This window comes from Trachemys scripta, chromosome 6 (assembly GCF_013100865.1).
Source record: "Trachemys scripta elegans isolate TJP31775 chromosome 6, CAS_Tse_1.0, whole genome shotgun sequence".
In the NCBI taxonomy this organism is placed as follows: domain Eukaryota; kingdom Metazoa; phylum Chordata; order Testudines; family Emydidae; genus Trachemys; species Trachemys scripta.
This window is the reverse complement of record NC_048303.1, coordinates 76,863,459-76,889,785: the sequence shown is the minus strand read 5'-3', so window position 1 is coordinate 76,889,785 and position 26,327 is coordinate 76,863,459. Positions and strand designations below refer to the sequence as shown.

Sequence of the window (26,327 nt, the reverse complement as noted above, 5' to 3'; positions counted from 1 at the left end):
GTAGAGTGGGGCTAAATCATGAAAGGCCTGAAAGACTAGAAGCTTGAATCAGGGTGTTGAGGTGAAGGGGGAACCAGTGGAGGGACTCTCTGAGGGTATATCTACAGAGCGATTAAAAACCCACAGTTGGCCCATGCCTGCTGACTCAGGCTCACACTAAGGAGCTGTTTAATTGCAGCATAGATGGTTTGGAATCAGGCTGCAGCCCAAGCTCCAGGACCCTCCCATCTCACAGGGTCCTAGAGCCCAGGCTTGAGCCCGAGCCCAAACATCTACACCACAATTAAACAGTCCCTTAGCCCAAGCCCTGTAAGTCTGAGTCTGCTGGCATAGGTCAGTGGTGGGTTTTTAACTGCTGTGTAGACATACCCAGATGGGGCTGTTGTGGTCAGGAGTGTGAGACAGGAAAATCATCTTGGCAACAGCATTCTGAATAGACTTGAGTCAAGCAAGGTTGCAGTATACAGGATCCTAAATGAGGAGGTTGCAGCAGTTAAAATGGAAATTGTGTGGTGAAAGAGTTCCAGCTGTGTGGACAGAGAAGAAAAGGCCTGAATGTGTGGATCCAGCTAGAGGACACAGATGACATCCAAGTTACAGGCTTGAGTAACAGTGAGGCTGGTGGTGGTGTCTATAGTTTTAGAGAAGGAAGAGAATGGGCAGGAAAAGTTCAAGAGCCCAATTTTGTCCATGTTGATTTTAACATTGACAAAGGCTGAGATAGCTCATTAGAAAAACAAACTAGATTTCTGAGTCATTGGCACACTGATAGTAGTCAGTCATGCTTCCACATAAGAGCACTCAATGTATGTCTACACTGAAATAAAAAACTCATGGCTAGCTCAGGCTGCGGGGCTATAAAACAGTGTAGACATTTGGGCTTGGGCTGGAGCCCAGGCTTTCGAACCTGGAGTTCCAGGGCCTAGGCTCCAGCCTGAGCCCAAACATGTATGCTGCAATTTTATAGCCCCAAGAGCCAGCTGATACCAGCCACCTGTGAGTATTTTTTTTATTGCAGTGTAGATGTACACTGTGACATTAGGCTCCAAATTCCAACATTCAAAGGTGACTTAGGCACTTAGCACCTGAGTCTCATTGAGACTCAATAGATAATTCATAATTTGCTCTATTGAAAGTGGGAGTGACCCACCAAAAACAACCCCACAGACTTTTTTGGGAGTAAAACATAAATCTCTAATTTCCATGTGTTTGGAATATAATTTCACAATTTACTTTTTTTTTCAGTCTTTTTCTTTTGCTCTATACCTTGCACCCATTTTAAAAATACGTATACTGTACTAGGGGAAGCCTAAGGTTGCTTTTGGGGGAGGGAAACTTTGCTAGCCAGTTATATATCATAGTAGCCATTTTAACAGTTTTAAATGACTAAATGTATGCAAATGTGGTATCAAATGTACACAAATTGAAAAGAAATTATGGATCTAATCCTTCAACCCTTGTTCAGGCAAGTGACTTTAAATTAAATGGAAGACTTTTTGTAAAACACAGGGTTCTTCCACGAGAGATTCAAATGTTCTCAATTCTATAAAATGAAAGCAAGCTGGGTCAGGATTCCTAGAGAAAAGGGCTAGTTTTTATGCTGGCACAGTCTATTGGCATGGGTATTTTTTTTAATACTTGTACAGGTATCTAGACTTGGATAGATGCTTTTAATATAGCTAAGTAAATAATGTGGGTGAATGTGTATTTAAGCTCACTAATCAAATATGGACATGGGAGAACATCCTGTTTAAGATTAAAAATGATCATATGGCCAACAGCTCAAACTTATATGGATCCTATTTTACTAAAGTAATAGTATGACAAATCACACTTTGCACTATTCTCAGAGTACTAATAAACTAGGACTATATATATTTAACTCCTCCTACTCTTTTCCCCAATAAAGGATCTTTTTTGGAAAAAGTCAAGTAGTTAGGAAAAAAGAGTACTTCCCTAAACTAGCCAGGTTTAAATGGAACAGTTTCAAGTGGGAATGTTTGATATATCTAAGTTTAGACTTGACCATTTTCTGCTCAGAGAGGAAATAAGATTTCATGATCTCTGTCACTATTGGTAAGATAAGATATGGAATAGAACTTCAGCTACTAGTTGTCTAGCTATTTTCCTTCCAGCTTCATCTGTTACAGGATATCCATATACCATGCTGAAGCTGGCAAGAGAATCTTTAGGAGTCACTGTGACAGTCTACTTTGATCATCGTCATGTTCCTATTATGCCTCCGGTGTTTAGCACAGCAACAAAGCTCCTCCACTCCTGTTTCTGGCAAGTCTTTCAATGGCTCCCCAGCTATGCCACATGTTTTTCAGCTCTGCTTCCACAGTTCTTCACCATGTTATTTTCGGGCAGCCTCATTTTAGCTTGCCTTCAAGTGTCCATCTTATTGCTACTCTGGTGATGGAACCAGTTTCCATCCAAAGCATCTGACCGATCCATCTCCAACGCCTCCTGACAATGATGGTGCTCAGATCCTCTTGGCTGCACTGTGTCAGTGGAGGACATAATTATAATGACCTAGCTCTAGAAGAACTAGACCTTTGACAATGTTTGGTTGGCAACACAGTATTCTTCCCTACACTAATTTGAAACAGCAGTGATTCCTTCAGCCTCTGAAGGCAGACAGTGTCTCAAAAGGTCCGTTTCTCCCCTCAGAAAGGTGTGACCAACCTCGTATTGAAGGACAGTTTTTACTGCAAGAAAATAATCCTCATCCCTTTCATGGGTGCCAGATTTGTATTACTTTTGGTGGTGCCCCAAATGAGTCCCAAGCAGAGCCATCCTGGACCGGATAGGAGGGACCGGGCCCCACACTTCAGGGAGATGCGGGGTCTAGGGCAGCCTCGGAGGTTAGCAGGGGGCCGGGGCCTGGCACTGACAGCAGCAAGCAACCTGACCCCAGCCTGCTTTGCTCCGCTGGCTCCTGGCATTGCTTGGGGGAGGGGGTGGAAGCTGAAAAGAGGCAGGGCAGGACTGGGGTCTTGGGGGGAATAAGGGGAGGGGGCAGAGGTGGAGTAGAGGTGGGGCAGGGGTGGAGTTGGGGGTAGGGGCAGGAAGAGACTGAGCAGGCAGGCTGGGGCCAGGTGTGATGTTATTGACATAAACTGGGACTGTATAGATCATTGTTGCAACCAAGGTCCTGTAGTGGCACCCAAATCTTGTATAAAGGGGGTCAAATGGGGTGTCTAGGACAAGGTTATGGTTTACTGGTTATGATTATGCTGTCTATATGTGTGTATCAGTTTTGTAGTCGAAGTTATGAATATTGGCTCTATACTGTCTGTATGGCAAACTTATGCTATGCTTCTGGGTGACATCCCAGACAAGCTGAGATTAGCTCTGCCTAGCCTGCTTGATGGCCCATTAAGGACCATCAGCTATACAATGGACCCATTGAGAGAAGGCAGATACGCCTTGTAACTCAGCAAAGTATGCAGGGACTGGCCCATGTGACTCCAGACTCCATTTTGCTGTAATTTTCCACAGTAAGAACAAAGAGGTGTTCTTACACCTGGAAAAGACTATATAAGGCTGATGCCTCATCTCCATCTTCAATCCTGCTTCTTACCTCTGGAGGAACTTTGCTACAAACTGAAGCTCTGAACAAAGGACTGAGGACCCATCCCGGCTGGGGATGTATTCCAGAGACTTGATTTGAACCTGCAGTTTATTCCATTGCTGCTGCAAGCCTGAACCAAGAACTTTGCCATTTAACCAATCCTAACTCTCATCTCTATCTTTTTCCTTTTATGAATAAACCTTTAGATTTTAGATTCTAAAGAATTGGCAGCAGCGTGATTTGTGGGTAAGATCTGATTTGTATATTGACCTGGGTCTGGGGCTTGGTCCTTTGGGATCAGGAGAACCTTTTTCTTTTACTGGGGTATTGGTTTTCATAACCATTTGTCCCCATAACGAGTGGCACTGGTGGTAATACTGGGAAACTGGAGTGTCTAAGGAGATTGCTTGTGAGACTTGCGGTTAGCCAGTGGGATGAGACCGAAGTCTTAGTCTGGCTGGTTTGGTTTGCCTTAGAGGTGGAAAAACCCCAGCCTTGGGCTGTAACTGCCCTGTTTTAGCAATTTGTCCTGAGTTGGTGCTCTCAGTTGGGTTCCGCCAGAACCGCATTGTCACACCAGGTCACTTGTTGCTGCCGGCACCAGGCCCTCCGCTAATCCCCCAGGCTGCCCTGGACCCGCATCCCCCTGAAGCATGGGGCCCCCAAAAGTGCAGAGTCCGGGGCGGTTGCCCCAGTCCAACCTAGGGACAGGACGGCTCTGAAAATTTAAACCCAAACATTGGTGGAGCTGGGCCCATGTTCCTGACTATTGGTGGAGCCCAGGCATCCTGGGCCCATATAAGTTGCTGCCTATGATCCCTTCTGCATCTCGCCTGCACCTGAAAACAGAAGTAAAAATTGCCAGCTCTGTGCAGGTAACTGGAAGCTACTTGGAAAAAGTACCAAGGGTACAGCAGTAGCCATGATATTGTGAGAAGTCTTCCTCAAGAGCATTTTAATCACTCAGGCCCGTCTTCATAAATGAAGAAAACTGAATGTCTCCCCTTTACTACCAAAGCAATGACAAATGTTTGTAAAAAACAAAACAACCCACCCCTGGTTAGGTTGGTCAGACTCACAAACCTTTAAGGTGAATCTACGCCAGTTTTTGAGCACTTGTTTAATTTTCAACAAATCTAGGTATGTTTATGGTTTTGGGTGGAAACTAAGCAAACATAGACAAGAAATCAGGTAAACAAGCTGATTATTGCTTTGATGTTTGAGGTTTATTTGAAACGGAAACACAAAGCAACCCCAACAAGCAGGAACATCCAAGCAAAGTAAAGAAAGTTTTGCAAATCATAACTTGTTATTATCTAGGCCTTCCAGAGAAGTCACTAAACTCTCATACAAATACACAAGGTTAAAAAAAGGCAAAAGATGAAAATCTGATTCGCCTCTACAGTGCTACTGGTGTCCTCATTTAACTGCCGAGGTTTAGCTACTCAACCGCACGCCTCGTGGAAGAATAAACATTCATTGTCTGGGTTCCCCAACCCAATCCCTCCTCCGGATGGACTGAAATTAGAACAAAGTCAGGCAAAAGGTCACGGATGGAAAGAGAGCAATTATGTGCCCTTTTCACCGCGGGTAACTGTCCAATTTCCTCAACAGACCTCAGCTGCAGGATGGCTCCCACCACTGAAGGGGCTGCACTGCAGTTCTCCCCTTGCTGGCCAGATAACTAGCCCCAGCTGCCCACCTCCCCCAATGCCCCTTATGTGATCAGGTCTGTGGTCTTCTTGCATGTGAGGGTCGGTGCGTTCGAGATCCACTTCTGTGCCCCAGAGAAAAATAAATCCCTAGAGGGGAAGGGCGGAATTCGCTTTCGGAGCAACTCTGCACTGACTAACTCTCTGCACACGTAGCTCTAACTCCGTGGTCCCCCCCACCCCGGCACGTGGAAGGAGAGGGTCCTTATTACCCGAGCGGTTGCTAAGGAAAGAAAGAAACCGAGGGACCAAGGCAGCTTTTTCCTTTCCAAGAGAGCCCCCGGCACAGCGCCGTCTCCGGAGCGCCCGCTGCACCGAGCCGCCCCGAGACGCGAGGGGGAGAAAGGCGAAGTTATGAAATCGGGGGCCAAGGGGCCTGTGGAATGAAAGGACAGGGTCGGGAACCCCGCTCGCAGCCTCCTCGCCCGGCCTGCCTCTTATAACCTCATCCTCGCCCATCCCCCCTCCTTCCTCTCCCCCGCAGCCCCTCCTCCTTCCACCCACCTCCCCATCTCTTCCCGCTGCACCCCCGCCCTTCTCTCCCAGTCCCTCCTCCTCCTCACCCACCTCCCCCTGGCTGCAGCCCCCCGCCCACGTGCTGGGAGCTGCGCGCTGCTCCCCATTGACTGACAGGCAGGCGGCCGCCCTGCCTCAAAACCCTCCAGCGCCTCGCATCCTTCAGCTCGCTCCTCCGCAGAGCAGCTCTCCGGGCCGCGGCTGCAGCGTCCGGGGCCCCTTCACCTTCCTGGCCTCGCCGCTTCTCCAGGATCCGTCTGTCAAACCGCTTGCTCTTCGGCCAGGATTGCTCTGCGCTCGGCACAGCTCCGGTGCAGCCTGGCTTTGCCCTAGTGACTCCTCGGGGTGCCGGGAGCTTCGCAGGGCCGGTCTGAAGCTCACCTCTGTCCCCGCTCTTTTGTAAATAGGAAGCGCGTTGCGGAGCGATGCAGCCTGGAGCCCGCGGCGCACCGGCGCTTGCTCTCCTCGCGGCTTGCTGAAGGCGCTTTGGAAGAGGTGGCTGCAGCACCGTCCCTCCTGGGCAGGGAAAGAGGGAGCAGCGCCCCCCCCCCCCGCAGCTGCCGAGCGCTGCGGCCTGAAGACGCCCCCCGAGTGGAAGTTGAATTATTTTGCACCCGGCCTCCCTCCTGCTCGGGTTTTCCAGCTGTCCAGTCGCAGGATGGGGAGACGGCGCGGGCTTTGCCCGCAGCTTTATTGCTTGTGGCTGGGCTGTGTCGCGCTGTGGGCGCAGGGAGCAGCCGGGCAGCAAAAGCAACAGCAGGTCCGGCCCGCAGGGGGAACAGACGCCATCTACCCAGCCTCGGAGAATCGGGAGGACGGAGCAGGGGCCGCCACCAGCCGGGTCCGCAGGAGAGGCCAGCAGGATGTGCTTAGGGGGTAGGGAAGCACTTCACCGCAAACGCACTTCCATGCAGCTCACATCTACTGCACACAATGCAGCATAGCCACCCCCGAGCAGCCCCTTCCCGCTCACCTCTCTGCAACACAGCGCCACGAGCACTTCCATGCAGTCCACAAGCAGCTCCGTGTAACCCCCACAACTTCATCGATACACCCCCCAATCCCTCCAGGCAGTCCACAGCCCCAGCCAGGCAAGCCCTATTCACCAACACCTCAGTGGAATCTATTACCAATCCGTGTAATCCCCACACCGCTACCTTCACACAATTCACAGCGGTTTCCATGTAACCTCTCCCCACTTCAAAACCGCAACCGGTGGTTCTTGTGTTTGTCTTCTTCACACATGACATTTCCTTTCAAACTCACTTATTAGTCCAATTCAGTGTTGTTTTAATTCTACATTTTGGCCGCGATTTAAAAAAATAGCCTCTTAGATACTGTGATTATGTTTGAAAATAGTTACTTGCATGTAAAGGTAAACGTAAAAAAGTGGTGCTATTAACAAGTAACAAATATTGCTTCAATTTTGTGATCACTGGTATTACAGCCTAAAAAAACTTTGAGGTAGGCTTTGTTTTGCATGTTAAACGATGTGCTTGCAAAAGAGGATGGTTTTGTTTGGTCTGAGGAGGAATTTTGTTTGGTTTAAGGTAGTGGTGAAAGGTGCTTTTTCTTTGTTTTTTTTATTTTGGGGGGAGGAGGGGAGTTTGCTTTTGGTTGGCAGTTCATACAGTTTTTGTTTTGTTGTGCGTGGACTGTAGATTTTTTTTCCCTTCTGCATATGTAAAAAAAAAAATGGATGTGCCTTTACATTGACTGACATTTTTCTGTGCACATTTATTTGTATGTATGTGACAGGCCAAACGTGTGTGGCTCTAGATTCCACTCCTACTGTTGTCCTGGATGGAAAACGCTCCCTGGAGGAAATCAGTGTATTGTTCGTAAGTGTCTGACTTTAGGTTTTTACAATCTCGTAGGAAATAATCTTCTCTGAATTTTTCTGCCGCATCCAGTATAAGATAGTGGAATATATCTTGTAATTCATTTTGGCAAGTTCAATCTTCTAGGTTACACTTCAAAAACGAAATGATAGATTTAGTGGCTCACAGTTCCTATAACGGAAGCCTTAGGAATGCCCCAAACAAAATAGTGATTTGCCACGAGACATGGATCAATTTAGTTTTTTTTTTTAAAAAATCATAAATTGAGTGATCAATACTGAAAAAACAAAAATGTCAAGCAAATGGGATCTGAAGTTTTCTAAAACTTCCGTGGTAAATTTGGAGTTGCAATATAATGATATGATAGGAAACTTTTTAATATCCAGGTGTGTTTACTTATTTTCCTGCTTGTCATTTTTAGTTGTGTTTTAATAACTATAAAGCATGGAGGCTCAATGATTATTGCACTGGTCATGCTAAATCTTGTGCTGACAGATCTGGCTATTGTTGACATGGTTTGGCAAAAAAAAGGAGAGTCTGCTGAGCAGTCTACTTAAGAAAAATTGTCTACCTAAAAAGGAAATATAAAATTTAAGGGTTTTTGTCTGTTAAATTACTGTCCATTTTAGAAGTGTGCGTTTTGCTCTTTGAACTTCAGCTTTAATGAAAACTGCACCTACTCATCCTACCCTTTGACTAACCTGTGTTACTTTATCTAATAAATACATCAAATTTGCAATTCAATAACACATTGCTCTCCAGTTCTGCAGTGATGTGCTTTGTAATGCTTCAGCTAACAAATCAGACATTCAGTGGGGGATGGGAGGAAAATCTATTGGCTTGTAGAAGTTAGAGATGGAAAGACCTGCCATGTCATTGAGGCCATTGCCTTGGCAGCACATGACTACAGGCCTTTTGACTTTTGTTTATTTTACATAGTTAAGTCAGTCGTGTTAACATTATCTCCAACTACACCAGATATTCTTGATCTTAGGTTGACCTTAATGTTTTACGGGCAAAGGATAATTACAAATTCAGAACATAGAAGACAGCAATACCAAACTAGCTGTTGAATAATAGGAGCACCTGAGTGTGCTTAATTCTATTTTTGTGGTTAATGGTTGACTCTGAAAGTTACTTTAATGTAAAATTTATGAACAGCATATATGGACAAATTTTAAAGGTATTTAGGTGCCTAAAGATGTATCTGGGATGCCCCCATGAGATTTTCAAAGCCCCCAAAAACTAATTCTCATTGTAATCTCTAAAAATCTGGCCAGTAGTGCATACTAAGGGCCTGATCCTAGAATCTATTCACATGCTGAATTTGAATTTGACTTATGTGTGACTTATTTGCTCAAAGGGCCCTATCCTACTCCCACTGAACTCAGGATAAAAGTCTCTTGTTGACCTCAGTGGTGCAGAAATTGGGCCAAAATGACTATGAGATTAGGTAAATGGTTTGCACATGATGCTGTTTTTAATAGATGTTTTTGATTATGAAATAGTTTAGGAACACATTTCTACATTCATACTCTGCTTTTGTTGTGACCGGAGACTCCTTTAGAACACTTTGTAGTTAGAGCCTTTTCTGGCCAAACTAAATGGCTACTCCACTAGCAGTACCCTAGTGCAGATTCATCTTATACCAGCAAAGAGTTCTTTTGCTCGTAGAGCTTATACCAGTTCCCCAAATGAAATAAGCATTGTTTGTTTGTTTGCTTTTTGTTTTTGTTTTTGCCAGTATAAATACATCTACATTGGGGCTTTTTGCCAGTTTTAAAAATGTAAAGAATCATGCCCCTAACCAACCAACATTATTATACTGGCAAAAGTTTCTAGTGTAGACCTGGCCTTACTCAGGAAATAGAGCTGGCCCATTTTTCTGTGGGTTAATAAATGACTTAAAAATCAACTCTGGGTCTCTGGTGTTGGCCATGTATTGTAATTCAGATGCCTGACTCTATCTTTTCAGTTAGCCAATGAAAAAGGATTCTGTTTTTTTGCATTAATCAAGGCAATACTACTAATTTTAACAAAACAGTGAATTATCTCTTCCTCTCCCCTCCAATGGGAATTTCTTCAATGATCTTTTTTCCAAATCTGCTCCCTTAGATAGTGATATTTGTTCAGCTACTCTACCCACAACTCCTATAAAAGAGCTGGTATCTGTATATTCTGATTTTTGAATATCATCAGACTCAAAATGTCCTCTTTCTGAATGATAAAGATGAATACGTTTTCTGTGAAGAAAATCTGTTCAAGATTTTTGTTGTGGTAACTGTCTGAGAACAGTAAAGAGAAAGAGGCATGTGTTTATGGCTCAAATGGCACATGAAGACTCCTTTGCCAACAAGATCTTCATTCTGCTTTATTTTTAATTCAGTTTTGCTGTTGTATTACTATGATGTCAGATTAGGAGCTGATCTCTCTCTGCTTAGATATCTTAGAAAAGAGTCTATTGAGGTGGAACTATTTAATTTACCCATCCCAATTCTTGGGAAACCATGAGAAATCTATTTACTGATAATATGTCAGGTGGAATTTAGCCTGGGGGTTATAATATAATATATATGTATTGTGACAGACCCAGACCAGTGGGGTACAGGAGTCTGGTAGAGGGCAAATATACTGGTCACTGGATGAGTAGTTTTCTGTTCCCTGAGTGACCAGAGCAGGGACTGCACTAGAGTAATCAGGAACCTGCTAGAACCAGTTAAGGCAGGCAGGCTAATTAGGACACCTGGAGCCAATTAAGAAGCTGCTAGAATCAATTAAGGCAGGCTAATAAGGGCATCTGGGTTTTAAAAAGGAGCTCACTTCAGTTTGTAGTGCAAGAGTGTGAGGAGCTTAGGAGCAAGAGGTGCAAGGTGCTGTTGGAGGACTGAGGAGCATAAGGGCTGGTCCCCACTTAGTCCGGACTTCGGACTAAGGTACGCAAATTCAGCTACGTTAATAACGTAGCTGAATTCGAAGTACCTTAGTCCGAACTTACCGCGGTCCAGACGCGGCAGGAAGTCTCCCCCCGTCGACTCCGCGTACTCCTCTCGGCGAGCTGGAGTACCGGCGCCGACTGTGAGCACTTCCGGGATCGATTTATCGCGTCTTAACCAGACGCGATAAATCGATCCCAGAACATCGATGGCGTGCCGCCGGACCAGCCGGTAAGTGAAGACTAGGCCTAAGTGTCATCAGACACCAGGAGGAAGGTCCTGTGGTGAGAATAAGGAAGGTGTTTGGAGGAGGCCATGGGGAAGTAGCCCAGGGAGTTGTAGCTGTCATGCAGCTGTTACAGGAGGCACTATAGACAGCTGCAGTCCACAGATCCCTGGGCTGGAACCTGGAGTAGAGGGTGGGCCTGGGTTCCTGCCAAACCTCCCAATTGACCTGGACTGTGGGTTCTTCTAGAGGGGAAGGTCTCTAGGCTGTTCCCCAACCCACATGGTGAATCTCTGAGGCAAGAAAATCTGCCAATAAGCTCAGGACCCACCAAGATAGAAGAGGAACTTTGTCACAGTATATGTGTGTGTTCACACACACACACACACACACACACACACACACACACACACACACACACAAGGATTAGTTGAATTTTTGGTAGGCTAGATTAACAATTTGTCATGTATTCCTTGAAAAGAGTTAATTTCAGCACATATTACCCTGAGACATCACACTGCATTGCAACTTCTGTTTAAAAGTGTTCATCAGTTTAGAAACTATACTCTGGTTATTTGGTTGGAAGGTCTCTGAGTACTTGCATCATTTTGTAATGAATGCATCCAATTATAGAGATACTGTATGTAACTTTTTTTTTAATCAAACTCATTGAAGCTTAGGTCAGCAGAGGGTAAGGATGCGCAGGGACAACATATTCATAGATGGAAGTGAGAGGTTTTTGATGTCCCTCTGTGGTGCACCAGGTAACGAACTGAAGAGAGGTGTCCATGGTCTGCAAATGTGAGCTAGGGATTGTGTGACTTTAATGTAGAATTTCAAGGAGCACATGTGAAAAATTGTGCCTAGCTTGGCATTGATAAGGAGCTTCTGTTTTCAGGGGAAAGGTGTTAAGAAAGTTGATAGGTCTCCTAGAGAGAACATTTTTACTTGGCTAATGGAGCAAGAAAACAATATACTTTATTTTTGCTTTGATAAGAAAGTTAGATTTCTTCTCATTTCATTAACATTTTTTCTAAAGTCAGAACCCAGGATACAAAATTCTGGGACAGATGCAGTCCCTGTCTGGGCTTTCTCAGGTAGTGGTTGGAATGCAATTTTGCAGACTAAAAATTTCCTTTGCATTCTTCCATCAGGAAGAACAGCATTTCTGTCTCTTTCCCACTCCCACAAAACTAGTGGAGATGTTAGGCCTTCAGAGCATGTGGGTCTCCCAAGAACCATGGGGGCTGAGGTCATCCACATGTGGACTCTGCATGTGTATTGTCTCCGACAAGAACCTGTTCTTCAGTGGTGTTTGTGTGGGGTGCTGGCTCCACTAATGTTCTGGAGCTCAAATTCTGTCCCTTGTACAAAACCCCCCACAACATTTATTTGGCTTTAATCAGGACAGAGTTCAGGATTTGGCCCTTAGCATTTTCATGCTTTTATAGTTATTCTGTGAGAGGAACATCCATTAGAGTCAGTGGGGAAATATGCGTGCATGAAGATGGTTAATATTAGCACAGCCTATTACATAATATGTACGTACTGCCCAGAGGATTTCATAAATCTACCATCCTAATGACAATATGGAAGTGTTTGCATGCTTGCCTAATTTCATTAATTCTTTATAGGAAGGTTTATTTAACGGGATAATACCACATCTGATAGACCCTAAATATGAACTACTGTCCTCCCTCAAAAGGTCAGCTTGAGCTTTAAAATCTATCTTTAATCAGGAAAGGATAAGTAATTCTCCACAATGAGGTCTGAAATCAGTTTAAAATTAACATTTTTTTTAAATACATGACCCAAACAAAACCCATCCAATAACCTGAATTTGTAATATGTAGTGCTTTTGTATTTAGAGGGCATCGTGTGCAGTCAAATCTCAGTTTCCTACTTAGACAGAATGACCTAAAGACAGTCCCAAACTTATAGTTTTTACTCTATTCCATCGCCTGTTTTGGAGGCTGTTGTTTTTAATTAGGAAAAAGTGTGTTGGTTTTTTTTGTTTGTTTTCCATTTTAAGGCTACTATTTGGAGAGTTATATTTTGGTCCTTTCCATCTTCAGAGTGTTGCTTTGAATTTGATCACAGAAATTATTTACCAAAAATCAACTCTTCCTACTATTTTTGAGTTTTATTTTGGCATATATCTAACATATTGTTTAACTGCATCTCTGAATTGAGTAATTTTCTGGCTTGGGTCAAGGCATGCATGTTTTCTCACTCACTTCTCTTTCGAACAATAAGTTATGAGTTTAGTTCATTAACAAGCATTTCTTTTGTAACTTAATTCTGAAAACACTGCTATTCACTGTCTTAAATGCTTTCTTCCTCAGCAATTTGTAGAAATAGTTGTGGTGATGGATTTTGTTCCCGTCCTAATATGTGCACTTGCTCCAGTGGACAAATATCACCTACCTGTGGATCAAAATCTAGTAAGGACTTAAAATATTTGCATTGCTGTTAAAGAGCGCTCTTAAATTGATCTACAATAAGCATCCATTTTTCAAAAATACTTTAATGTATAGAACAAATACCTTTTTTTAAAAAAAGTCATCACTATATACAAATATGTAATTTATACTTACTGCTTTAGTTCCGTCAATAGGCATTGCTCTCTGAATGATATGACAAACACGCATAGATGTAATACAATTTTCTAATTCTGAATTTTTGCATAAAAAGTTGGTTTCAAAATCCTTATAGATATGTAGGAGTTGAAAGTTGTGCCATATATTATTGGAGAAGTTATTTTCCCTAGATTTTATTTTAAATGTCTTGATGATTTGTCTCACAAATGTAGGCATATATAGCCATTTAAAGAATGTGTATCTCCATTGAAGTATGTATTATGTGTATATGACTTTGCTGTTCTAATATTAAAGCTAATGTGTGTGTGGTATGTGTTCTATTGTAGTACAACAGTGCAGTATCAGATGCATGAATGGTGGTACTTGTGCAGACGACCAGTGCCAATGCCAGAAGGGGTATATTGGAACTTACTGTGGACAACGTAAGTAACTTCTCTGTTTCATGCTTAAATTTGACTCGCAGGGATCAATCCTTGCTCATGTGAGTAGCTTGGCGTGTATAGAAGAACAAAAGAATCCAATTCTATACATAAGGTTACATATGCAGAGACACTGTGCCATGTCTGAGGATGTAATACAGAAGTCCCTCACTATGTGGACCAGATGGGGCTGCAACTATGCTACTGTCTTGAGTCCTTTGCACCTCCCACAGAAAGATGTAAAATATTACATTAATTTGGAAAACAATAAAATGATTAAAGGCAAGAGATTGATTTATGAGGAAACATTAGAAGGACTGAATGTCTTGTGTGGCCAACTGATTACTAATTAGCAGAGAATCTGATAAACAGGTTACAAGTATTTGACAGATGAGACTGTCAATAAAAGAGGAGAATTGTGTAAGGTGGTCTGTAGGTATGCAAGTAGGAGTAAATGAATGAAGGAAAAAGAAGAATTAGATTGAATAGCAAGAAAAAAAAATCTATAAGTGGAAGAGCATCCTAAAGAAATAAAGAAACCTAGGCAAAGCACTGGGGAACATTCTGTGGGGCAACCTTGCACGTGTCATTCAGTTTAGCTTTCAACACTGAATTTTCCACTAACTGGAGTTGCTTATTATCAAAGTGCTTAAAAAAAAAACAACACCTATGCCCTGGATATTTTATTATAAAATGGAGATAACTCAAGAAGAGAGTCCAAGGAAAGAAACCTTGATTTTGTGCTCAAAATCAAAGTATAACACTACAGCTAAAAGTTTTAGCAAAAGATTTATACTACGAACCTCTCCAAAGAAGTGAAATATTTTAGAAAGATAGAAAGTAAAGCCACAGGAGAAGACAGTTACTGACTTATCTAAAAAAGTTCTTGTATCTGGATTTGTGAAAACCTCTCCACCATCCTAAGAGGTCACCAATTGATTTGTGAGCCTTTCCTCACCCTGGCAAGACAGATATGTCCCAGTGGACTTGATACGTTTGCAACTGAAAGGTAAATGATGGCAGACATGGAGTACATGTCATCATGTTAGTTCTCTGATGCTGCTAATACTAGATCTGGTATGAACAGGTGGCTGTCACGAACACCAATAATGCAGTTGAACAAAACCAAAGTCCTCTTACTTCTCTGAACCAGTCACTGTCCACTGAATGATCTTTGAAAAGAGAAAAGATAAGAACTTAAAAACTTACAGCTGGTGTTACTATGGAAACACCAAGCTGAACTGAATCACCTTATTTTGCTAGGAAGTTCATTCTTCATTGGTTTCAAGAATATATATGACATTGATTGGATTCAAATGGATTTATAGGGCGTTCATTGTTTGAGTCACCCAAATTTGTACATGGTTTGTGTGTGCAAATTGTAACCCACCACTAGATTTATTACTGGAGAAGGCACATGATATTTCTAGTGATCTGCATCAAAGTAGATAGCTTTAATATCTGACCAGGACACCTTAGGTGATTCACTATTGGAGGCTACGTGGAGATATGATGGCTCAATGGATCTCCCAGGTGTCCTAGCCATGCTCATTTCTGGCCAGCACTGCCTACTTTTGGGGTTGCACTGTCTGCATACTTGCTGGTAAAGTTGGAGTTTCTGATACCTTTGCCATTATAAGTACCCCATATTGGCAAGCTTGCTCCTGTTGGAATCCCAGGCCTGTGGGGTTCCAACTGACACATCCCAGGATGGAATTTAATTATTGTAGCTTTAGTTTTTGGGAAACTAGTTTTTTCAGAAAAATCATAATTTTTTTTAATATATGAAGACTGCATGAATATATAGAGGTTATGTAACTAGTTTAATTTGGAAGGATTCGCTTTCTAACTTTATCTTGGTGTCTAACAAATGATTCCATGGTGCAGTAAAACTTCTTTGGTTGATCCAGCCACTTGAGGCCTCTCTTTGTGTAAAGGGATCCTGTAGTGCTGTGGAACTGCAGTAACAGCTTGTACCACCTCTTTGCCTCCCCTCAGTTGCCTGTACAGAAGTATGGCTGGGAAAACGGGATGGCTCAGGAAGACACTTGTACTCTAGCAATCCCCAACTGCCAGAAGGGCTCCTAGGAACCATTGGCAACCAGGGGAATTTACAACAGCCTTCAGGCTGCTTAAAGTCTTGCCTGAGGATAAACTTTATCAGCCTCAGAAGCAGGGAAACCCAGTTGACTTTAAGCCACCTTTGCCCACACAGCTTCTATGCTCTTCCCATGCAGCCCAGGAGTTGAGCTAAAGATAGAGTTCCAAGCATTAAAATATGGCTCTATTCTAAAACCAAAATATGTAAAAGTGGCATCTTTTCATTGAACTGTGATTCTTATGTGTGTTCACGTTGTCTGCTAACTTTATGGCAGAAATAAGTTCTTACTACTATTTGTGCCTGTTAGTGCTGCACAGCCAGGGCCATTATTCAGCAAAGCACTTAAGCCTGTACTTAATTTTAAGCAGCTACTTAATTCCATCCCCATTCAGCAGAGCTTTCTAGCAGGTGCTTAAAATTAAGCACATTTAAACAGGTGCAAATGAGGGTGGAATTTGGCCTGCAAAATCTTTATTACTAGGGATGATGTGTAAGAAGGTTTTCAGGTCCAGATTGAGTTTGTAGGGCAGTCTGAAAAACATTTTTACTTGTAAATTGAGGACTGTAAATTGGAAGAACTTTAACATTAGAGCTCATCAGAAAACAATAAAAAGATCAAATAATTTTCTGTTTTACAATGGCACTTTTCAGATTTGATAAATATTTTAAGGAATTTTACTTTAAAAAAAAAACAAACTTGGGGAAACTAATCCTAATAAGTTCTTATTCCCAGTTCGGGATTAATGGGTAAAACCGATTTGATCTTTGTATAGCCAATAGTTTTTGTGTTATGAATGAACAAAACATCTCCTTAGGTTGATAGTAAATATGAAAAGTTTCAGTCTGAAAAGTTTTTGAGCAGATTTGACTGAAAGCTGTCTTTTAGCCTTGACTATCTGCTACTCTGTACTAATGCCAGTGAGGTCTATTTATTTACAAAGATAAACTATTAATATTACATCAGAACTTCAACTTTTTTCAAACACAGCTGTCTGTGAAAATGGTTGCCAGAATGGAGGACGTTGTATTGGACCCAACCGCTGTGCATGCGTATATGGATTTACTGGCCCTCAGTGCGAAAGAGGTAAGAAAAATAGGGAGAGAAAGGAATAAACAAATCTGCAATCAAGTTTCTAATAAGCCTTTTGTTGTTCAAAATATGTTTCTTTCCTTTGTAGCATATCTGATAAGCTAGCACAATGCTTTCATTGTGATTGAGGAAAAGCTGAGTTCTTATAGATTTCTCATTAACTTTTGTGTAAAGTCAATAGACAGTAGGCCAAACCCTGCTGCCAGTTACTGAGTGCACTAGGGCAGATCTGTTTGATTGCACTGGAACCATATAATTGTAACTAAGCAGAATTTGGCCCAGTTTTCCACACAGTAATTGTTTAAGGGAAATGTATAGAGCTATTTATGTTGATGTAAGAGTGCCTTAAAGAAATATTTAAAATAAGAAAAAATGGATAAATTATAATTGTCTAAGGCCATGATTAGGCCTTAGACAGTTGTTATTAATTAGGTCCTAATCCAGGAAAGCACATCTTAAGTGCTTTCCTGAATTAGGACCTAATTTAGTAGTAATTTTATCATTTTACTATTACCAAAGAAGCCATAAGCTTATTATTACAAGGATAGAGATGTCAGTCCTAGCCATATCACTCACAACAATGTTGAAAGTATTTAGTACTAAACATAAGCAAAATTTGGTTTTTAGTTGAATTTGAACTATAATCGTCATATTACTCTTGAAAGACAATAGTTCCATATATAAAAATTTTGAGTAATGCGAATCAGTCAATCAATAAAGAGGTTTACAACATATTTTCCTCTCAAAATGTGTTAACTTCAGTTTTTGTTGCAGATAACAGCTAGGAGTATTCTCTTTATTTTTAAACCACAAGGCCTTCAGATGAACAATAATATATCTGACATTATTCATTAACACTGCCAAATACTTCTGACTTGTCAGGCAAACAAAAAGAACACTAATATTAAATTGAGCCAAAAGTGAAATGTCCCTCAACATACTTTCTAATTTTAAAATATTCTTGAAGACTGCTTTTCAAAATAATCACTAGAATTGTACATCCTTTAATGTTAACCTGTCAGCATTAGTCAAAATTGATGCTGGTTTGCTTGGCAAAAATAATGTTCTTTGTCTTTCTCTGGCCCAGTTTATTTTCAGTGTGTTTGCAAATAACTTCTCATCAAAAAGCATAATGAAGAAGGGAGCAACAGAGATGAAAAGCTAATGACTAGAATGCATTATACCCTCTCCTTACAATACTCAATAAGATTGCCTTTTCTAAAGTAGTGGCATTGTGCCTCAAGACCCTTGGGTCATCCTATGTTATTTTAAACACCTAAATTTAGGAGTTTTCTCTCCTGTAGAGACAAGGGCTTAGTTCCATTTGCACTAGGGAGATGTACATGCATTGATGGGGAAAATAGACTTCTTAAATTTGAGGTTCATACTGGGTTAAATTCAGACCTGGTATAAAGAGGAACAACTTCCAGGGAATTATTTGTTTCAGGTTCAATATACAATGTTCAAATGTGATTAGAGAAAACACTATTTTACCACTTACATATATCTTGCACTTATTTGGCATACACTGCATGTGTAACTTACATGCTCAATGGGTAGAAGTGTAGCAGGAAAAGAAACTGACACAAGGGAGTAATATAAAGCAAGCCCTGATTCCTACCATGTATACCCATTGAAAGTCAAATTTACTAGTGGTTACAATACTTTGCCACAAGCAGCAGAGTGACATAAGTGACGAATTTGGCTCTTTGTCTAATTGCCTGCTGCTGTCAATCTGAATATCAGATTTTAAGAGTTGCCACTGTTAGATTAGTGTTTGGTATTCTAATCTATTACTTATCCAGTAAATCCCATGGGGACTGTGAACTCCAGACCTAATTCTGATATTTTGTTTTAGACTAACATGGAAAGTAATATGAAGCAGCAGTCTGGGAATTATAATTGATATTTATACAAATATGTAGAAATCTTCATTGGATAAAATGTGTGCACTTCATTTATATTGGATTTTCAAAGGTGCCTATGGGAGCTGAGCACCTAACTCCCTGAGTCTGCTTTTAAAATCTCAGCTTTAGTTCAGAGTGGAGAAAACTCTTATACAAATCTAATGGTTCAGGTTATATGCAAGGGACATGAAGCTGTTATCTGAATAATAAAACATTGTTTTTGTTGCATTTGGGAAGGTGTTTGTGTGTGAATATTGTTTGGTTTCTCTTGAACATAATAGGCTTGATTCCGATCTCAGTTATGCTGGTTTCAGTAGAATGCCAATGCCTTCAAAGGAATTGCTCCTGATTCTCACCAGCGGGATAGCTCAGCGGTTTGAGCATTGGCCTGCTAAACTCAGGGTTGAGAGTTCAATCCTTGAGGGGGCCATTTAGGGATTTGGGGCAAAAATCTATCTGGGGATTTGGTCCTGCTTTGAGCAGGGGGTTGAACTAGATGACCTTTTGAGGTCCCTTCCAACCCTAATAGTCTATGATTCTTCTGAGGGCCAGATTCTGCTATCCTTACTCTGAAAATAGTCCCGTTGACTTCAGTGGGACCCTTCATGGAGTAAATGGGCCAAAATCTGGCTGAGGATGATTTGGGATTTTTTTTATAGATTGTTCTATGAGAGGAAGATGCTCCATCTTATCTATTTACAGTTTTGTTGAGTTTTAGATGTCAGTCCCAGAATATGCTTTCTGACAATGCATTAGGAACTTTAGATTCAGATTTTCAAAGCCACCTGAGGTATTTGGCTGGACAAAATTTAGGCAACCAAATCTTTTAGGTGGCTTTCAAAGTCTTCACCCAAGTGTACAGGAACAGAGTGGCATGCCAGATAGGGATGACCTCATCACCTGAGGTTTAGCCTGCTGTATATAAATAACTGACCAGCAAGAGAATTAGCTTAATTTAAAAATATCAACCATAGTAATTCTGTCCAAATTCCGTGTTTTCTGTAACACTGTTAAAAGTACAAAGCAACTCCATTTAAATCAATGGAAGGAACTGTGAGCAGAATTTTGCTATATTGTTATATATTCTGGAAGTCATGCAGACTTTTTTCCAGCCTGATGGTGAAAGCAGAACCAGTATTATACTATTACATGCTTTCCTTTGTTCATTTAATATCAACAAAGGTCTGACTGTATGATCCTAATTTGACATTAATTGCTCAGTCTAAATGCATGCTTACTCAGTAATATAATATCATTACTTGAACAGGCAATATGTTATAGGTGTGGTAGCATATTTTTGATGTGTGGTTTAAAGCAATCCTGCTAGAAGTTTCTGAAATAATTAAAGATGGGGGGTGGGAGGGGGAAACAATTGTGGATCCGGTCTCAAGGCTTATTTTAAACAGTGTATGTCTATGGATTAATATACTTAGTAAAATTAAACTGGGGGGGAACACTTTTTGAGGAAGGGAGGGGGAGAGAGAACAATGTTTTCAGGCACAACTTTAAAAATACTTGGAAGATATTTAGAGTTTGTAAGTCTTCTCATTATATGTGAAATTCATCAATCCCTGCACAGAGCCTGGGTACAGTAGGGATTGGTGGGAGGGGACAGAATCCAACCCCAACTCAGTGAGCAGGTTGCATGGCAGAAGTGCAACCACCATGTGGCCAATATTTTAGCCTATGGACTGGGATAGCAGTTCATTCTCCTAGTGCCCCCTTGTATGGATGTTTCTGACCACAAGATCCACATGTCCACAGATGTAGTGGTCACATACTCAGCTCACCCTCTATGCTCGCCTTCAGGCTGATAAATCTGGCTTTGGCAATGAGCCCACCTTTGTAGCATGCAAGAGGCATCCAGCTCTCCCTTTTGGTTTGCTCAGTCTGAGCCACCATTATTTAGGGGGTATTGGAGAACTTAAGTGGTATATGAGGACTGTCTGAATTTCAGCCTGTGTTAACAGTAGATATGTTTGCTGTCTTTCAAAAAGGTTTTCCATGTATGAAATATGAATATTGATCCATCTATTCCTATATTAAAAAAAATTAAAGGATGAAGTCATGAGCAACAGTATTGCTCATTAAAAATATATGCCCAACATATATTTTGGTCATTTTAAAATTATGGGAAACATTAATCTCATGTGGTTTATGTAAACTAGCATACACAGAACTCTGTAAAATATAATGCATTTCTGTTCTTTTCAATGGCAATTTGCAATTTACATTCTTTCCTTTAGTAGTAAAATAAGATCATGCTTTACAACATGATGAAAAAGGCCTGATTCTTATGTACAGTGGTGGTAGTAGGCACCTTAATAGTCCACAGTAAAATAAACAAAACAAAACTCTGTAGTTTGCTTCTGAAACAAGCTTTTTAGCAATAGTCCTTAATTTTTAAACTAAAATTTTATAGTTAAAGTTTAGATGAACTTCCCTTGTAAATCACATTAGCATTTTAAAAGACTTCATCTTGTTTACTTTTTACATTACTGTATTTTCAAATGCATAGTTTTTATTGTTCTGTAAATTAAGGTCTTTTAAATTAGGTATTTTCCCCCTAATGTATAACACATGTAGCTTTCCTTCAGATTGGCCTCCCAGACTCAGTTATATGATAAAACATGACTGCTTATTCAGCTATCTGGGCTCCTAGCAGACTAATTTCCGGGCTGGAGACAGGAGGCTGAGCAGTAACTAATGACTGGCATGATTACAGTATTTAACTTGAGACTAGCTGCTGGGATAACAAGAAAGCAGAACCTGTTTTGGAGTGCCTGCCTTATTTTCTTCTGATCTATACAATGACCTTTTGTACTTACTATCAAAAGCTGTTCTTGTGGTCAACTCCTCTTTGGTTTGTAGAAACATTAGGTTCAGTCTGTTGGAAAGTTAAGGCACTTGATTGTCTGTTGCTTAACATTGAATGAGTTATGAAAAGGTTATATACTGAAATAAATATTCTGCCTCCAATAAGCCTGTGTGTAAAATAATCCCACCATTCAAAGGCCCAATCCTTATTGCATGCACGCAAGTAGTCCTTACTCAGGTGAATAGCCCCACTTACTTCTATGAGACTACTTGAGAAAGGATTACTTGCATGAGTAAAGGTTTGTAGGGCCAGGTCCTTCATTCAAAGGAAGTTTGCATCCTTGTATTTCTGCACACAGTGTTGTCTTTTAAAATTATCTGGGAGGTGTACAGACCCAAATCGAAAGACAGAGAGTGTCTGAGGGAAAGAAGAGATACTGGTTCCACTGTAGGCTATAGGGAGAGGGAAGTTGCGCTGGCCCCCTGCCAGAGCACTGCAGAAAGAGAAGCCTCAGGCTTTGGTGCTGTTATGGAGGCTCACTGTACGTGGATGTGGTGATGCTGGAAGGGATTGGGGAGTGGGAGGCAGTAGAATAAGGTAGCAGTAAATGCCTCTTGAGTCTTATGTGGCAGGTTGGACTGAAGTCCTCTATGAAAGCTCCTCCTTGTCCTATGAAAAGAGAGGGTCAGACCACACACCAGTATTCATGATGTCTTTTGATGGTAGCAACAGCATAAGAAAGAGAAGCAGTTCAACAGCTTCAGTGCATGTGGTGAAAAGTCCTTTTGGAACCATTTGGAGGTCAAAAATTCTGGAGAGCCTGCAGCCACACAGATGACCAGGTTATTTTCAAGATACCTGTGTTATCTGCTAGCCAGCAATGCTATTGTACTATAGCTCAAGAAAGATATATACCTTATGAAGTCACTTGCTTTATTTAAATTGCCCGCCATTGATCTCTCTCGTACGCATATGGCATCTGCAGAGCAACAGTCTAGAGATTCAGTTGTAAGTCCATAGACCATTTCAAGGTCTCCTCTGGTGCTGGGGATACCATCCATTTCACCTTTGAATCCATATTTGCAGTACTGCATTATGATGTGTGCGACGGGTTGGGTGTTCTCATTGCAGTTGCACAAAGGGGAGTCTTCAGGTTTTTTTTTTTTTTCCCCCACTTGTCCATCAACTAGCTGGGTTGTCCATGGCTTGTTTGGATGCAGTTCAGTGCGATCCCAAGTCTGCCTGGCTGGTTGAAAGCAGGAGGGGCAGCTGGTTGGGTCAGTAATAACGTGCTTGTTTGGAATAGTGGGTGAGTTCCAGGCACTTGGCCATTGCCTGGCCGGCTCCAGAGACACAAGGTGGCTGTATGTGATCCATAGAGGTTTTAGCAATTTGAGGAATAGTTGGGATATATTGTCCAAAACCTGCCAGATGGAAAGTTCAGGTAGTCATTGGCATGTTTATGTTCTCATGCTGTGGCTATAGGTTGATGGATAGCTGGAGGTTTGATGCTTGCTAATACAGAAAGCCACAGTAGCGGTGCTGATTTTAAAGTTCCTGTGATGATTCACATGGTCTAATTCAGATATCTAGCCACCAGTTGGGTATGGCAGCTTCCTGTCCACACCAGTACACAGCACTGTGCAAACTGAGTACACCAGGGTAAATGCTAATGTTTGTAATAGTGGGGCAGTTGATTAGCAGGAACAAGCTTGGCAACTTTTGGATAACTTTGATGCAAGTTTTCACTTTGGAGGCTACTTTCTTGAGGTGGCCAGTGTGTGGTCAAGAATGACACTGAGATGTTGACTTTGGGCATACTGCACAGTTTCACTACAAAACTCGACAATTAGAGTGTTTGTGCAATTCTGTTCTTAAGGTGGAAAGAAGAGACTAATGATTTGCTTGGATTTGGTCTCAACTTCCATTTTTTTGCAAGCACTCCACCAAGATCTTAAGGTCAGATGTAAGGGTCACTTCAAGTTCTTTAAAACTATAGGCCTTATGTGTGAGCGCCAAATCATCAGCATATGCAAACTTCTGCACTATCGCTTCAGGTATACCACTTGTGCAGACATTGAAAAGTGTGGAAGAGAGTACAGAGTCTTGTTGTAGCACATTACTCAGTGTGTGGCTTGCTGGTTTGATCTCTGAGGTATACGTACATCCTTCAGCTAGTAGGCATGAGATTCTGCAGCTGGAGAATCTGCATGCATTGGATAAGTTTGAAAGGATGGACTGCTACTGAAACTGGCCAGACTGGGTTGTATGTCACTGACAGATCAATGAAAGCAGTACCAGTCATAAGTTTTCAGTGGAATCTGGCCGAGATGTTTGTAGTGAGAGCCAGGACCTGGTCACAGCAACTTCTGTGCAGTTGGAAACCAGCTTGCTCCTTGTGTAGGCTGGCTTCCACAACAGGACTGATTTTGGTTCAGAATCGTAATCTCCATCTTAAAGGTGGTGCTAAAGAGGGAGATTCACCTATAACTAGAAGGGTCATCTACAGGTTTTCCAGACTTTAGGAGTGCAATGAGCTTGGCTTCTCTCTACACACAGGAATGTTTTTATCAGTCTTCAGGATGCTGGTGGAAAAACTGCATCATCCAGTTCCATGCCAGTGGACCCAGAATATATGAGAACTTGGGATAGATGCAGCCTTTTCCCAGTTTGATGTAACCATTGCAGTGACAAATCACTTTACTTGTGAATGGTCCAGACCATGGGGATGATGGAGTGCATGTGGATGTCACCTGCTGGAGTTGATGCCAGACTTGTCTGTGATATTGATTGTCCATTGGCTGTTTTGATGTCCACAGATGTTTAGCAATGATGGCATTAGCTTTCATGTGTGGCCTAGTGGCATGTGCGGGATTTGTAGGCCCCAGGTGTCTTAGCAGGTTCCAGGTGCATCTGCTTGAGCGTGTGAAGTTTAGACTTTCTACACATTCAAGCCACCATTTCCAACCATGATGCCAGGAGAGCTTGTCCAATTTCTGGATCTCTACAGTCATCATATTTGTGTAGGAGCTCTTGGGTCTCTGCAGTACATACAATGACCTGTGTCCCTAAGGGATGTTATCCTTGGTGGTGGAGATTAGCAGTTCAATAAAATGGTCAAAGTTTTCCACATTCCCCCAATGTGGGAGATTGTATTTTCCACAGTTGTAGTGAAAGTGGCCTGGTCTGCTTTTTGAATTTCTAGTGTAGTGCCAGTTTTGAGTAGAGAACTAGGATTTGAATGCCACTAGGGGTAGTACTGATCTGTGCTGTGCTGTTTGGGAAATTGTCAAGGGCCATCTGCAATGCAGTTATCGGTGTGCTGTATTGTCTTGAGAGATGAACACCAGGGCAGCATCCCACTATCCATTATGAACTATGAGCTGGTGTTTAGCACAACTGATGCTCTAATTACCAATAGGCTAATTTTCTTCCTCACAGGAGGCACAGTGAGGTACATTTTATTGTTTGCATTACTGTAGCACCTACCAACCTTACTTGAGATAGTAGTCCCATTGTACTAGGTGCTGTAAATACACATAGTAAGAGTCAGTCTGTGCCACAAAGAGCTTATCTAAATAGACTAGACAAAGGAAGTATTTTTTCCATGTTACAGATAGGGAACTGAGGCACAGATTGGAACTTGCCCAATGTCTGTGGTAGAAAAAGAAATCAAACCCAGATTTTAGTTCCAGCCCAGTGCTTTAAATGCAAGGCCATTCTTCTGTTCTTCTTAGAATGAATAATATTTACTGCCATAAGTATGCTCCATGAGTGACAGTGTGACCAGTAGTGAGAGACACTTTGAGCAGAGAAGGAGGAGAGGATAATATGGAAGACTTTTTTGTGAACAGTTACTCAATGATGTCGTCATGTGCACCATGCTGCCCACCAGCTAGTAATCTTGTGACAGCTGCATACTGGTCTCTGGTGTTCCACTGACTCTGTGTGTGTGTGATGGTGGTTTCAGTGCATAATAAGAACTTTTACCAGCTGTAGTACAGTGACTGTTAGCATACCAGGTTTGTCTGTCAAGTTCCTTTTATTTGCATATAGCTGACAAACATTTGTATTCAACTGCTCAGTGGCTGAAGCTCTCACCACACGAACAGGAAGGAGAGGGTGCTCTCTAACTCTGCTTTTACTAGAGGAAGGGGAGCTGAGCTCTTTATTTTATTCCCTGCAACTGCTCCAATCTTTGAATGGCTGGGAGGCTTAAAGACCAGGCTGAGAGGTCTGTGTAACTGCTGCTGATACTGCTGGCAAAGCTTATTAATTTCTTACGCCTTTGTAGTCCTGTGACTAGATATGTGCAGTGCTCATGCTTTATTCAACAGTTTTCTAGGTGGAGGACTATGTTTAGAGGTCTTTATTACTGCTTCTGGGACAATTTATTCATTTTTTCTTGAACTATGGTTAACTTATTTTGGAATGCCATGACTGCTTATCTCTGAGAAAGTGGAACCTCTTTCCTGCTCGTCTGTGTGAACATGCATTAGACAGCAACTTAATTCTTTTGTCACTACAGAGCTTGTAAGAGATGCCAGATTAACACTCTTGGAGATTGAAGTCCTTTCTCTATCAATG

At 41.8% G+C, this 26,327-nt stretch overlaps 1 protein-coding gene across 1 annotated transcript in view; it reads left to right on the top strand.

Annotated features, from left to right (window-relative positions):
- The first annotated feature begins 5,917 nt into the window (after positions 1–5,917).
- Positions 5,918–26,327, top strand: part of FBN2 (fibrillin 2) — a 254,198-nt gene continuing 233,788 nt past the window's right edge. Inside the window, exons 1-5 of the mRNA XM_034773456.1 lie at positions 5,918–6,681; positions 7,564–7,646; positions 13,151–13,249; positions 13,732–13,827; positions 16,914–17,009. Of these exons, the coding sequence (XP_034629347.1) occupies positions 6,464–6,681; positions 7,564–7,646; positions 13,151–13,249; positions 13,732–13,827; positions 16,914–17,009 (592 nt within the window). The 5' untranslated portion in view covers positions 5,918–6,463. The remainder of the gene's footprint in view (positions 6,682–7,563; positions 7,647–13,150; positions 13,250–13,731; positions 13,828–16,913; positions 17,010–26,327) is intronic.